The 13,672-nt window shown below is 28.9% G+C and overlaps 1 protein-coding gene across 1 annotated transcript in view; it reads left to right on the top strand.

Annotated features, from left to right (window-relative positions):
- LOC135950912 (uncharacterized) overlaps positions 1-11,286 on the top strand; it is a 64,563-nt gene extending 53,277 nt beyond the window's left edge. Inside the window, exons 3-8 of the mRNA XM_065500436.1 lie at positions 2,151-2,286; positions 3,026-3,159; positions 9,435-9,557; positions 9,719-9,896; positions 9,998-10,159; positions 10,238-11,286. Of these exons, the coding sequence (XP_065356508.1) occupies positions 2,151-2,286; positions 3,026-3,159; positions 9,435-9,557; positions 9,719-9,896; positions 9,998-10,159; positions 10,238-11,286 (1,782 nt within the window). The remainder of the gene's footprint in view (positions 1-2,150; positions 2,287-3,025; positions 3,160-9,434; positions 9,558-9,718; positions 9,897-9,997; positions 10,160-10,237) is intronic.
- The last annotated feature ends 2,386 nt before the right edge of the window (positions 11,287-13,672 follow it).

The raw sequence follows: 13,672 nt of genomic DNA, 5'->3' as shown, positions 1-13,672 counted from the left end.
AGCTTTATTTACAACTTTGGTATCTTTGGTGACCCCCACTGAAATTTTCCAGCAAAATTTTTTGTGGAATATTGGAATCCCTAAATGTCCTTTTTGAAAGGACTTTTTTTGATTTGCTCAACAAAAGGGTCAAATTAACCCCTAAAGAGAGGAGCTAGAGGATTATGATCTTCCACAAAAATTATCCCCATAAAATTCCATGTCATAACTCCTACCATAAGAATTCTCTCAGATATTAACTTACAACATATTTTTTTCAGTTATTATAATGCTCCCTTCGATCAAAAAATGAAAACTTTGACCCACTGCAAACAAAAATTCAGACCTGTTGGACTATAAGTTTATTCTACAAAAATTATCTACTCAACATGGTCATTCAGAATTATATGGTCGCTGTTCTGTTCCAAAAATGCTATTGGACAGTGTTATTAATTATAAAAAGGGACTTATCACGTTTGGATACTCAGCTATCAATAAATCTCCTAGAAATATTTACATTCAAATAAAATTCAATACAAATCAGTTTCATCCTATTAATCTTCCCTTACAATCAACAGCATATTATCGTATCGAAAAATTACAAAGTGATGGGCGACAAACTCGAAAAAATCTTAAAAAGGTTTTCCTCATATACATAGTGTAGGGTCGGGCTTGACCGTTACGATAGAACTTCAACATTTATAATTAATATAATACCGTACACTAAGTAAAGGAGCAAAAACATTTTTCTTTTAAAATTTCAATAATTTATATTTTTGAGTGATTTTCGGAAGTGGGCCTTATATGGGGGCTATGACAAATTATGGACCGATCACCATTAAATTAGGTCGTGTGATTTGTGTCTAAATTAAAGTTAACTATGTTGACTTTTGTGTGTATACCAACATTTTTAAGCGATTTATGCACGTTAAAGTGGTTTTCGGAAGCGGGTCTATATGGGAGCTATGACTAATTACGGACCGATCGTAACAAAATTTAGTGACATGAATTTAGTGTATATAAAACTTATTTGGAGCGGAATTTGTGGAGATACATATATAAATTAAACATTTATGACCGATAAAGTCCAATTTTGGAAGGACATTTGTATGGGGGCTAGGTGAAATAATGCCAATAGGCATGGTCCTTGACCCGAAAAAATAATATATACCAAATTTGATCGAAATATCTTCAAAATTGCGACCTGTACTCTGCGCACAATGTTTACATTGACAGCCAGCCAGCCAGCCGACAAGACGGACGGACGGACATCGTTTAATCGACTCAGAAAGTGATTCTATACTTTAAGATGGGTGTTAGACTAATATTTTTGGGCGTTACAAACATCTGCACAAACGCATTATACCCTCCCCACTATGGTGGTGTAGGGTATAAAAAGTGCTTAACTTGGACATGATGTACATCTTCTCTTTTGGACTCACACCTATGTACGTACTCATATTTAATGCAGTTAGTTGCTAAAACTCTGTTAAAAACTAAATTTTTTCAGTTTTCCTAAATTAAATAAAAATTAATCACCTTTCGAAAACTATAGCAACCAATTATGCAAAACGCCAACAGCTCCTTTTATGATTTCTAAGTAAACTTCGAACTGACAAGAATAATTTCTAAACACGTTTCAAATGGAAAATCTATTATTCAGCCAATTGCAGACCTTCCCTACACCCAATTTTCAATCACAACTAAAAATAATAGGAAAATGAAAAAAGCCACATAAAAATACTCATCTAATTCAAAAAAAAAAATAAAAAAGTACCGTGGTAAAATGGAAAGAAAAGAAAAAAAGCGAACGAATCAAATATATTATTCATCATTTTTTTAATTTTTTTTTCTTCCATGAATATAATAAAAACCACAGCTAGAAGAAGTAAAAACTGCCAGCATACTAATTTTCATGACTTGCAATTTGCATTTTGTGGAAAATTATAACTCAAAGCATTATTGAAAAATCCAATGGAGTAAAAGAAACAAAAAAATTATGTGAATAATTTGTGCCGCTACTTTTACTCCTTCCTACTCCCGTTAGCTTTAGCTGCTGTGCGAGTGTAATGGGGGAGAGGGTGTCTTTAGGAAATTTCTATTTTTACAATATTTTTCTTTTTATCAAAATGAAATGATTTCATGTTTTCTTTTTTCTTGGCATTTTGCAGCGCAATCTTTCTAATCAAAGTCATGTCGTTTTATTAGCCGTACCTCTGAATATATCAGGCAAATTCACTTGTGAAATATCCGTTGAAGCGCCTTCATTTCAAACAGCAATGGTATCCGGTGAAATGGAAGTTGTAGGTGAGTACGATGAATTCTTATCAAATGATACCATAGCCCACATAATATGTAGATGAGTGTGTGCGTGATTGTAAGCTGCCACTGAGTGAGTGAGTGTGAAACCAATAAAAAATTTAGAAAATGTGTTAAACAAAAATGTATGTGGCCTGGGTAAAGTTAAGAACAAAAACTACTAACGGACGAAAGAAGGTTGAACAAAAAACAAATTAATTAGACAAATGAATTTTTGTGGTATTTCTTTGCAAACTTTTTTGTGCCAACCAATACAATTTTTTTTCCTTTCGTTTCCTTTTTTTCAATAACCACAATTACCCTGTAAAACATTTACTGCTGCTGCTCATTTTGATTAAACATTATTTTCCCCCTTTTTGGTGCAAATTTAACACTACTGCACCAAAACACACGCACTCACAGACAGTCAGTACAACAAAAATGATTAGTTTCTTTTTCTTTTGAATACCCTACAATATAACCGAAATATTTATTAAATTTGTTCTTAATTTTATGTAAAAAAAATTAAATATTTAGCAGAAATTTAATTAAAAACTAATAAATTTGTAATACATAATTAACAAAAAGCTATTTGGATAAAATTTTATACTTTTAAGAACAAAATAATTAGCATTTAATTCGACCAACACTTTCCTTACTTTGTTTAATTCTGTTGTACATTTTTATAATCGTTCTCCTTTCTCTTTTTGTTTTTTTTTCCATCTCGTTTCAATTCATTTTGACACAGAATTACCCGAAGAGCAGGCTACCGTAACGGGTATACAGCCACGTTATCGTATCGGTGATTTGGTTGACGGCAATTGCTCAATTAAATACTCTAAACCAGCTGCTAATTTGACATGGACTATTAATGGCATAGTGGTAAGTATTAAGGTCCTGCACATCAACAGCGACAGCGTCAGCAACAAAAACGAAAAGAATACATTTTTTCTAATACTAAAAATGCTATGGAAAGGCTTATTACACATTTTATGATGGCATTAAAATCAATGAGCAACTTTTTTTTAATTTTTTTTTTTTTTGTTTCCAACATTCAATCAAATATACTCACATAAAAGTTAAGAGTATTTTGATGAACAGAGAAAAAAAGTGCTCTATTGTAGATTAATGATGATGGCAACATTTATGCACAAATGAAGTTAAAGTTGAATATAAACTTTTATAAGAATATTAGAATAGATTTTGAAATTACCTTTATCACTGAACCAAAAATGGGAAGTAAATAATAAAAAAATTTAAAAGTGTAAAATTGAAGTAAGGTAGTTTAGTATACGGTTTACCAAATTATTAGTCAAATCAACAAATATGTTTAATTAAGATGTGTTAGTTTCAGTAGATTTGTTAAATTGAAGACAAATCTACAATTTTACTAATAGAAAATTTATTAATTATGAAGTTGTTAATTTCTCCAAAATATAATAAAAAAAATTAAAGAATTTACCAAATATATGCCATCATATTGAAAATTATTTCAACTTGTACTCTAAACTAAATTTAAATTTTCGATAAAAAAAAGTTGTATAAATTTTATAAATAACAAATAAAAAGGATAATATAAAAACAAACAAATTAAGTATATTTCGTTGTGCATCACAGATCAGTGTCCTTTTTCCTTTAACGATATATGAGTGATTTTAGATTTTTCATTTAAAAATTGATGTTTGGTGAGATATAAGAGTGATCACAGATTATTGTCCATTTTCATCTAGGACCTCGTATTGACAATCTATGAGTGATTTTACATAAAAATATATTTTTGGTAGGAAATAAGAGTGATCACAGATTTTTGTCCTTTTTCGTCTAGAACCTCTTATTAACAATTTATGAGTGATTTTAGATTTTTCATATAAAATCGATATTTTGTAGGAAATAAGAGTGATCATAGAGTTTTGTCCTTTTTCATCTAGGACCACTTATTAAAGATTTATGAGTGATTTTATATTCTTCATATAAAAATCGATAATTGGTAGGAAATAAGAGTTATAACAGATTTTTGTCCTTTTTCGTCTAGGACCTCTTATTAACGATCTATGAGTGATTTTAGATTTTTCATATAAAAGTCGATATTTGGTAGGAAATAAGAGTAATAACAAATTTTTGTCCTTTTTCGTCTAGGACGATCCATGAGTGATGTTATATTTTTCATATAAAAATCGATATTTGGTGGGAAATATGAGTGATCACAGATTATTGTCTTTTTTCCTCTAGGACCTCTTATTAATGAATTATGAGTGATTTTAGATTTTTCATATAAAATCGATATTTGGTGGGAAATATGAGTGATCACAGATTATTGTCTTTTTTCCTCTAGGACCTCTTATTAAAGATTTATGAGTGATTTTAGAATTTTCATATAAAATCGATATTTGGTAGAAAATAAAAGTAATCACAGAGTTTTGTCCCTTTTCATCTAGGACCTCTTATTAACGATTTATGAGTTATTTTAGATTTTTCATTTATCGATATTTGGTAGAAAATAAAAGTGATCACAGATTTCTGTCCTTTTTCGTCTAAGACCTCTTATTAACGACTTATGAGTGATTTTAGATTTTTCATATAAAAATCGATATTTGGTTTGAAATAGACGTGATCACAGATTTTTGTTCTTTTTCGTCTAGGACCTCTTATTAACGATCCATGAGTGATTTTATATTTTTCATATAAAAATCGATATTTGGTAGGAAATAAGAGTGATCACAGTGATTTTGGTAGGAAATACAAGTGATCCCAGATTAAAGAAAAAATAGAAGAAATAAGGTTTTGATTATCGATTGTTGTGTAGAAAATTTGAGGTCCCGTTAATTTGTTTTATCTTTATATATATAATACGTGTGTTAGTAACTGAACTCCTCCTTAACGGGTTGGCCGATTTCGATGAAATTAGTTGTGTGTGTTTGAGTGGGTCCCTGGATGGTTTAGATTTACAATTGACCTATATAGGAACAATGGGCACGCCACCTCCCATACAAAGTAAAAAGTTATTATTGCATATCTGAAGTACTATTATAGTGGGAGTCTTCACGCTTTGTATGAGCTATGGCAGAACAACGTTTGCCGGGACAGCTAGTATTGTATAAAATATCTATGTTTAATAGTAATAACATTTTGTACACATACAATTATTTAAATAACTTATAGTATGTTGCTTAAAATTCATTTCGTAAATCTTAAATTTCTTTATATTTATCCCCAGCAAAAAGTCATTGTTTTTAAAAATAAAAATAATAATTTCTTCAAAATGTCTTATACAATTTTATTATTACTATTATTATTTTTTCCTTAACTACCACTCTTTCATTGTTTCACAAATAAATTTCTCATCATTAGTTGTCTTCTGACAAGTACTTTTTCATCATAAACTAAAGAATGAAAACTGAATAAAAAAAAAAAACTCTACACAGACCATCAAATTCCAGTACTTTTCTTATCATCAACGCCACCAGTCAAAGTCAAGTCATTCGATAGACGAGTAAAATAAAATGATGATGATGGTGGTGGTGTCAGTGGATGTGCAGCAGAGGATTCATTGAAAAATACTGTAAATTTTGGTTGAGATTTACTTTATACTTGTTACGATACAGTGGTTAAACTTAAAAACCGCAATAACATTGTTTTTCACCATTTTTTTCTACTTTGCTTTTTCAAAAAAAAAAAAAAATCAAAGAGTGACTACTCCTTGCTCTACTTAATCACTCAACCGTAAATCTATTCTTTTGTTAAAAACATTAGAAAAAGCACAACAACTTGGAGCAAATGTACAAAAAAAAAACATAGTATTCCATAGATTTCTTGAGACGCCACAGACAACAAAAATGTTAACATTTTCTTGTACAGAAGATACAATAAAAACAAATATTGAAGAAACGCACCATGTAATGGTCATGAATGTCCTGTTTGTATATTTAAATAAATACCAGCAAGAAAAAGAAGTAAACAGAAATAAGTAGACATCAGTATTAGGAATTGTAAGATTAAAACGGCATAAATATTTGAGATGAGCACAGTTTAATCATTACTTTAATAAAAACTCAAAAAGTATTAAAAACTTTTCTTTAGGCTCTAATACATTTTGAAATATAGAATATTTTACAGGCAAAATAGCTCATATTTTTCTAGATTATAAGAATTTTATTTCATGGTCATGACTATTTTTCAAATTCTGCAGCCTCAATAGCAAAAACTATATAATTTTTAAACGTTTCATCTGGTACTTTTGTGTTTTTTCTCCAACTATTTTCTGTGTTTTTTTGTATTACAAATATTTCCGCTTGAATAATATTCCTCTTCGAAGAGTTTTTCTTTGTTTGCCTTAAATGTATGTGAATAAGTTTCCATATTTTGCTTTGTTTGCTCTGTAAATATAGTAAATTTATACACAAGTAGTATGTATGTACGTTCAACTTAGTTCTTTGGATACAATAATAAATATTTATAAATTGATTTCATATTTTAGAGTTTATTTAAAAACACAACAACGGCTACAACAGAAATTTCAAAATATATATATGAAGTTTAAGTATGTAAACAATGAAAAATGAAAAACACAACAAATAAAAAAGGAATATTTATGACTTTGGATGAGTCAGTAGAAATGTTTAAGTGTTTAGGATTTAAAAGATTTTATGATTATAAATGACTGGAAAAGCCATAATGATAACTCTTCTTTGAAATTTGAACTACGTTAAAAAGAATGCAATAAGGCATAAACAATTTGAAAGGGATTTAAAAATTTGCATTTTCTTGTTGCATACTTTAGGGGAGAATATAAAAATATAATTATTGCATAATATTAGAATGCTTTACGAATTCTACACAAAAAAGAAGAATAATCACACGCACATTTTCACACATTTGTATCTATGTATCTACTCGAAATTTTTAACAAACTTAAAATTATGGACGAAACTGTACATTCTACCCGCACCTGTCCAAACAAATAGCCATGTAGAAATATTTTTGCAAAAACAGCCAGTGAAACAATAAAAAAATAAAAAGAAAAGGTCGTGTGTCATAGAAAATATAAAAAAAATAAAACCAAAATAGAAACAGATACATTGTCTCCTAAAAAAACAAAAACAGAATACTGGTACTAGTACTAGTATAGTTTCATCAAAATGAAATAAATAGAAGTCTACATACCATCTTTTAAACATTTCCATTTTTTTTTCGCATAAAAGTATGCAACAATAAATAAACGCTGTAGATTACCCTCTAGTGTTTTGTGGCTGTGTGCGTGATACATTGCAGGCCGGCCTATAAATTGAGGGTGGCAGCTACGGGATGTTGAATATTTTCCCATTTTCTCTGATATCACGTCGTTTTGGTATTTCCATTTTAGCTTGAACTGTTGGACATTTTAGTCAACTTTTTTACGCTTTACTTACTTTTTCATTTGATTTTTTACTTCTAGCCTTATTGATGGCATTTATGACTTGAAATCTGTTACTATTTCTGAAACATAATTCATTTTTTCATTATATTTTTTTTTCGATATTTTAAATCCAAGTTTGCCTAACTCCGACTGGTCGTAGAAAACAAACTTCAACATTGAAATTGTTTTACTTTTTCTCCAGCCCAAAATTCATTGTATATTTTCGGTATTTTATTCGCATATTGTGTTCAATCCCTTTTTTCGGTCAAAGCTCTTAAAAATTTTTATTTTGTGTTCTAAATTGCAATTTTTTTATTTTGTAAACAATTTTTTCGCTATTTGTCATGTTTAGTTTTATTTTATTGTAATATTTTTTTATTGTCTGTGAATCATGTACAGGAAATTATTGTTATTTTTTTGCAAAATAATCTGTTGAGGCCAGATTTTCTATGCATAAATTGTTAGAAATGTTTATGTATATTATTTTTATATTTTATGTTTTGCCCAAAAAAGTGTTTAAATTTTATATAAAACATAAACATGTTAACAATAATAAATAAATTAAACTGTTGTATGTAACAAATGTAGATTTGTTTAATAAACAATCAAATAAATTTCTTTATTTTAAACATATATTTATTTTAATTTAGATTTTTTTAAAAAAAATATTAAAAGCTTTGAGTTTTAAATTCCATTAAACCCATAAAGTATACTACTAATTTAATTTATAAATGATTTTTCAAAAGCATGCAACAAAAAAATGTTTAATCAATTGAATCAAGGGATTAATGCTACTACTTTGGAGTATATTAAGCTGCCCACAGAGGCAGCTGATTTTAAAAATATTAAATTCAATATGGCTTTTAAATTTATGTGAAAAAAAAATTACATAAAAGAAAAATTATAGCGTAGATATATGAGTTGTTATTGAAATGTATAATGCTTTAACTTGATATAATTGGGATTACCCTAAAAAATTTTAAAAATTATCCTAAATCTACTTTATTTAACATTTCCCTAAAAAGACACTTTAGTTTTGTTTATATTTTGGAAATAAAGAAAACCTCAATACAAGTATTTATGCCAAATGTCAATTGACTAAAAAAAAACGTAAACTTAAAAATGTCTACAATTTACAGCAACATACATATTTGAGAAAATATTCCGAGAATTTTACAAAGCTTAGAAACAAAAACTCATAATTCATTAAGGTTGACAAGGACATTCGAGGAAAAAAACTTTCCAAAATACATTTGAAGTAGTAAAAGATGCTGTTACTTTCTCTTCCACAAATATTGCCACAGAAAAATACTTTAAAAGAACCTATTCAAGTGAGATTGTTGTTTATTTGTTTATTTTTTTTGGCATGCCCAAATAAGTATGCTACAAATATTCAACATCAACACTTCTTACTCATACAACTAGCAAAAAAAATTAGCCCAAAAAAATGTGTAATGAAATCATGGAAAGTAGACATAAAATTTCTCTATAAAAGAAACTCATAAAACATGTTAGTTGATGTCCACAAAAAAGTAGACTCCATAAAGTGTGACAATTTTGGTTAAACACAAAAAATGTTTTGTTAAAATTGTAGACCACTTTCTACCAAAGAGGAGAAGAGCCTTAAATGAAATTCAGGAAATTTAGGAAAAAAAAAAAAACTTGATTGACCACAAATTCTAAAATAACCGCAATTGAAAATTCATGATTGTTCAGAGAATGTTATTAAAAAGATTTTAATTGTTTTTTCTTTGCTTTGTTTTAGGTGCCTCCTCATCACATAAAAACGTATCAAATTGAAAAGTATGAGGAAACGAATTTGGAGTCCGTAATGAGTGCTGTACATTTCATGGTGACCACTCAACATTTTATTAAGGGCCAAATGAGGGTGAGTTTTATAAACATAAATATCTATAAATGACTGTCAAATAAATATAATGTATCCCTTGTTAAATATATAAATTAGAAAACCAAGTGCTTTATTTAACATCCTAAATTTATTGCCTGTCAAGTGTTTATAATTAAATTATATTCAAACTTAATTTTCAGCTCAAATGTACCGCTAGTATTTTTGATATTTTCAAAGAGGAAATTGAAAGCGTTATAGAAGAAGATCGTCCACGCATTATGGCCTCCGGTCAATCGTATCCACCCGATCATGGTTATGGTACACATGGTGACACTGATGGTTATGAGCACAATGAATCATATTTAACATATTTTTCAGGTGACTAAATGTTCATTACTTAATTGTTATTATAAACTTGATGGCAAAAAAAATTGTAAATTAAAATGTAATTTTCCCTAAATTATTTTAAAACCTTGCAGCTCCCAAATCATCGGCTTCTCCTACAGCGGACTTTGTGTTGGGTAAAATCTTGAAAATAAGCAAACAAAAACTGTTAGATAACTTCCAAATGCTAAAGTCATTAGTCGAGAGCACAACTCAAAATGCCTTAACCACGACACTTGTCAATAAAGTGAAAAATAGTTTGGACAAAATCTCTCTTATTAAAATAAAAATAACGTATAGTACTGTATTAAATTTAATGCTATTAAAATTTATAGTAACAGCATTGGTAATATTGTTGGCAGTATTGCTTTTACAAGTACAGCAACAAGACTACTTAAGAAAATTTCTTAGAAAACAAATGACAGAAGACAAGCAAATGGCATATAATTGCATTGGAAAGACGAGGCAAATGATGGGGAAAATAAAAGAGAATTTTTTAGCCATAAATTTATGGCATAAAACACGTTACAGTGAAGAAAAAGAGCAGCAAGAAAATGAAAATTGTTATCAAGATGCCAATAATGATGACTGTCAGGCTAAATGTGGACAGAAAAAACAAAAACAACAACAGCAACTACTCCAACATGATGAACATTGTTTAGTAGCAAATCAAAATGTCGTCAGCGTAGAAAGTCCTCTTCTAAAAGATACAAATATTACTACAGCACACCAGAATATAAAAAACAAAATGTTTGCTACTCCAACAATAACAACAACAACAGCCTTTGATTGCCAACATCGCCTGTCACAAACACTAGCCTTTGCTACACTGCTCTCAACTAACACTCCCACAGCGCCACCTACATCCTGCTCTGTATTTCGATTGCCACCATCATTCGCTTGCTCCTCATCAGCAACATCATCATTATCATTGTCAACTACTTTGGGTTATAGAAAAACGTATGCACATGATAGTTTTCCATTATATGCTGTAGATGCATCTAAAAGCAATAACGCCAAGTATATGTCAAAGGATCAAACATTATTGATGACTTCTACTGCGACTGCTGCAACTGCTATTGTTGCTGTTGCTACTTCAAAATCAACTTATGAAACACCAAGTGCTTTTCCACCCCTAACAGCTACAGCTACAGCTACTGCAACAGCAACAACAACAGCATCAGTGAGAGCATTAGTTTTAGAGTCAAACTTATTGCAAACATCTGTGCTACCCTCGCTGGCAATCGTAGAAACATCAATGCCATCATCATTATCGTCCTCATCCACATACCCCTACTCATCAGCAACACCAACAGCAACAACATTTTCCCGGAATAACTATTTAATGGCGTTTATTGGTGAATTGTTATTGCATCAATGCTGATGTTAAAATGATGATGAATGATACTATTCATTCTTCTTTTGCTCGACTCTCGTCAATCTTTGACAACAACAATATAAGCTTAACAACAACGTTAGACTAAAAGAAAAATACAAAAATTATTTTATTATTTTCATACTTATTTCTACATACATACATATTTTATTATTAATAATAATACAAAAAAACTGCATAAATTCTTTTACAATATATATTTTTTAATATTAATTCTCCAACTGCATTATGTCAAAGAAAGGAATTGTAGCATTTATTGATGTAACCAAGTGAACATTAAGACAAGCTGTGAGGAGAGCAAAAGTGAAATGAAAAATCTGCAAGTAAAATACAAAAGTGTTGTACGTTTAGATATTAAGTGTTAAATGTTATAATTTTTTGTAAGAATCGAAAAACCAAAAGATAGAAATCCACTTACACATACAAAACAAGTTTCATTTATGTTGACTGTTATAAACAAACAAAAAGATAAACACATAAATTAAAATCTAATAAATAAATTTATATAAATAAAACAATATTTAAAATAAACCTAAACTTAATTAAGCCTTAATGTTAAATTCAAATGAAAATTAGAATGCAAAACAGTATACATACATATGGGTACATACCTACTTATATGTATTTAAAAGAAAAAGGAGAGATTTTTTTGGGAAATTTTTATATACAATATACAAGATTATAATGAAATTCTGAAATATCCATCAAATCCATTTATGGGAAAATAAAATTTAAAAGTCGTTTTAAAAAAATTGTTTTTTTGTTAATTTGCATTTTACAAAAAGTTTTTTTTTTTCGATTTTATTTGTTGTACAAAATTAATTATTACCGATCGATTCAGAATCACTTTCTACATCGATTTAAATTTCTGGCGGGCTGGTTGTCCATTAGATTGTCCCTTAGAATTAAATGCTTGAAATGTTGAAACGGTACGGTTCGCAATGACCTAAAATAATACCAACATTTTTTTAGGCAAGCCGTGCCGCTAGTCGCTCAGAGTTTTGAGGTGCATTTTCAAATTTTTAAAAATTTTGTTAAACAAATTTTAGAATTTTTTTATCATCACATAGGGATTTATTGATAATATAATAGGGAATAAAAATGTGAAAAAACTGTGACAATAACTCCTATAGTTTTTCCGTACCTGCGATTTAAATTTTGCGATTTTCGAGAAACAAAATTTTTGACCATATTTTGGCGACTTATCCCAATTTCCTCATTTGCCCAATTCACAATTGATGTCGTAGTGTTGTAGCATGTCATAAATATTTTTCAAACAAATTTTTTGAAACAAAAACAAATTATTAATAAAAAAAAATACGACATACAACGCTACGACACCAATTGTGAATTGGGCAATTGTTATTAATTTTATGTAAAACCTGTTCAGAATATTAAAGTCCAGGTAATTTTAAATATATTCTGAAAGTTTTACTAAAATCAGAAAACGTTAACCCGTGAAGGTCAAAGGTCAATTTTTTCAATATTTCGAATTTCTCATGGAAAGATAGCGAAATGTTATATATTTTTGCTCCGATTTTGATGAAACTTAAGAAAAATATAACACAAAGTCTATTATTTACAAAAACAGCAGAAAAATTAAAATTAATGGATTTCAAATCAACAACAGACTGAAAATTTATAGAATCTTGCCGTTTTGTAATATATTTTAATGCACTGCATTACCGGCGACTGTATTACCAAACATCGGAGAAAACTACAAGATAAAGCTAATTACTGCGAGTTATATATTTGAAAGCCATTAATTATGCTACGGGAAAAGAAAAGATATACATATTATATATCAACGTGTTGGAAATTATGTCCTCTTTTCAAAAATGTACAAAATTTGTAAGAATTAAAAAAATTATAGAAGACTTTTTTCAAAAATATGGGAATAAAATATTATAGCTGATTTTTTTGGAAAAATTATTAAAATGCAATAAAAGTTTTGTTTATGAATCGTTTTTAATAAAACTTTACACTTATATAGAAACTTTCGATCCAAAAAAAAGATATTTGTGAATTGTTAATTACAATCCAACTATTCCCAAAAAACTTTCCAAAAACCCCAAAATTGGAATTTTTAGATTTTTTGATTTATTGAAAGCACCAAGCTCGGGGCTATGAAATCCCTCTGCACAATATTGAAGAACATATTGGGACATACAAAACAGGTCTTCATTTTTTGAAAGCAGCTATGTGATTTGAGAAAATGTTGTCTAAAGTTGAAATTTATATAAAAAATAGGTCTACTTCGGAAGGCTCTGGACCATGTAATAATACGAATTTTGATATTATTTTACTTTTATAATATTTCCCAAAATGTTGTCTTTCAGAAAAATATAAACAGACTCTTTATCTTTTTCTTATT

Source organism: Calliphora vicina, chromosome 2, assembly GCF_958450345.1.
Source record: "Calliphora vicina chromosome 2, idCalVici1.1, whole genome shotgun sequence".
In the NCBI taxonomy this organism is placed as follows: Eukaryota; Metazoa; Arthropoda; class Insecta; order Diptera; family Calliphoridae; genus Calliphora; species Calliphora vicina.
The sequence above is the reverse complement of the archived record's forward strand: the minus strand, read 5'-3'. Positions and strand labels throughout refer to the sequence as shown.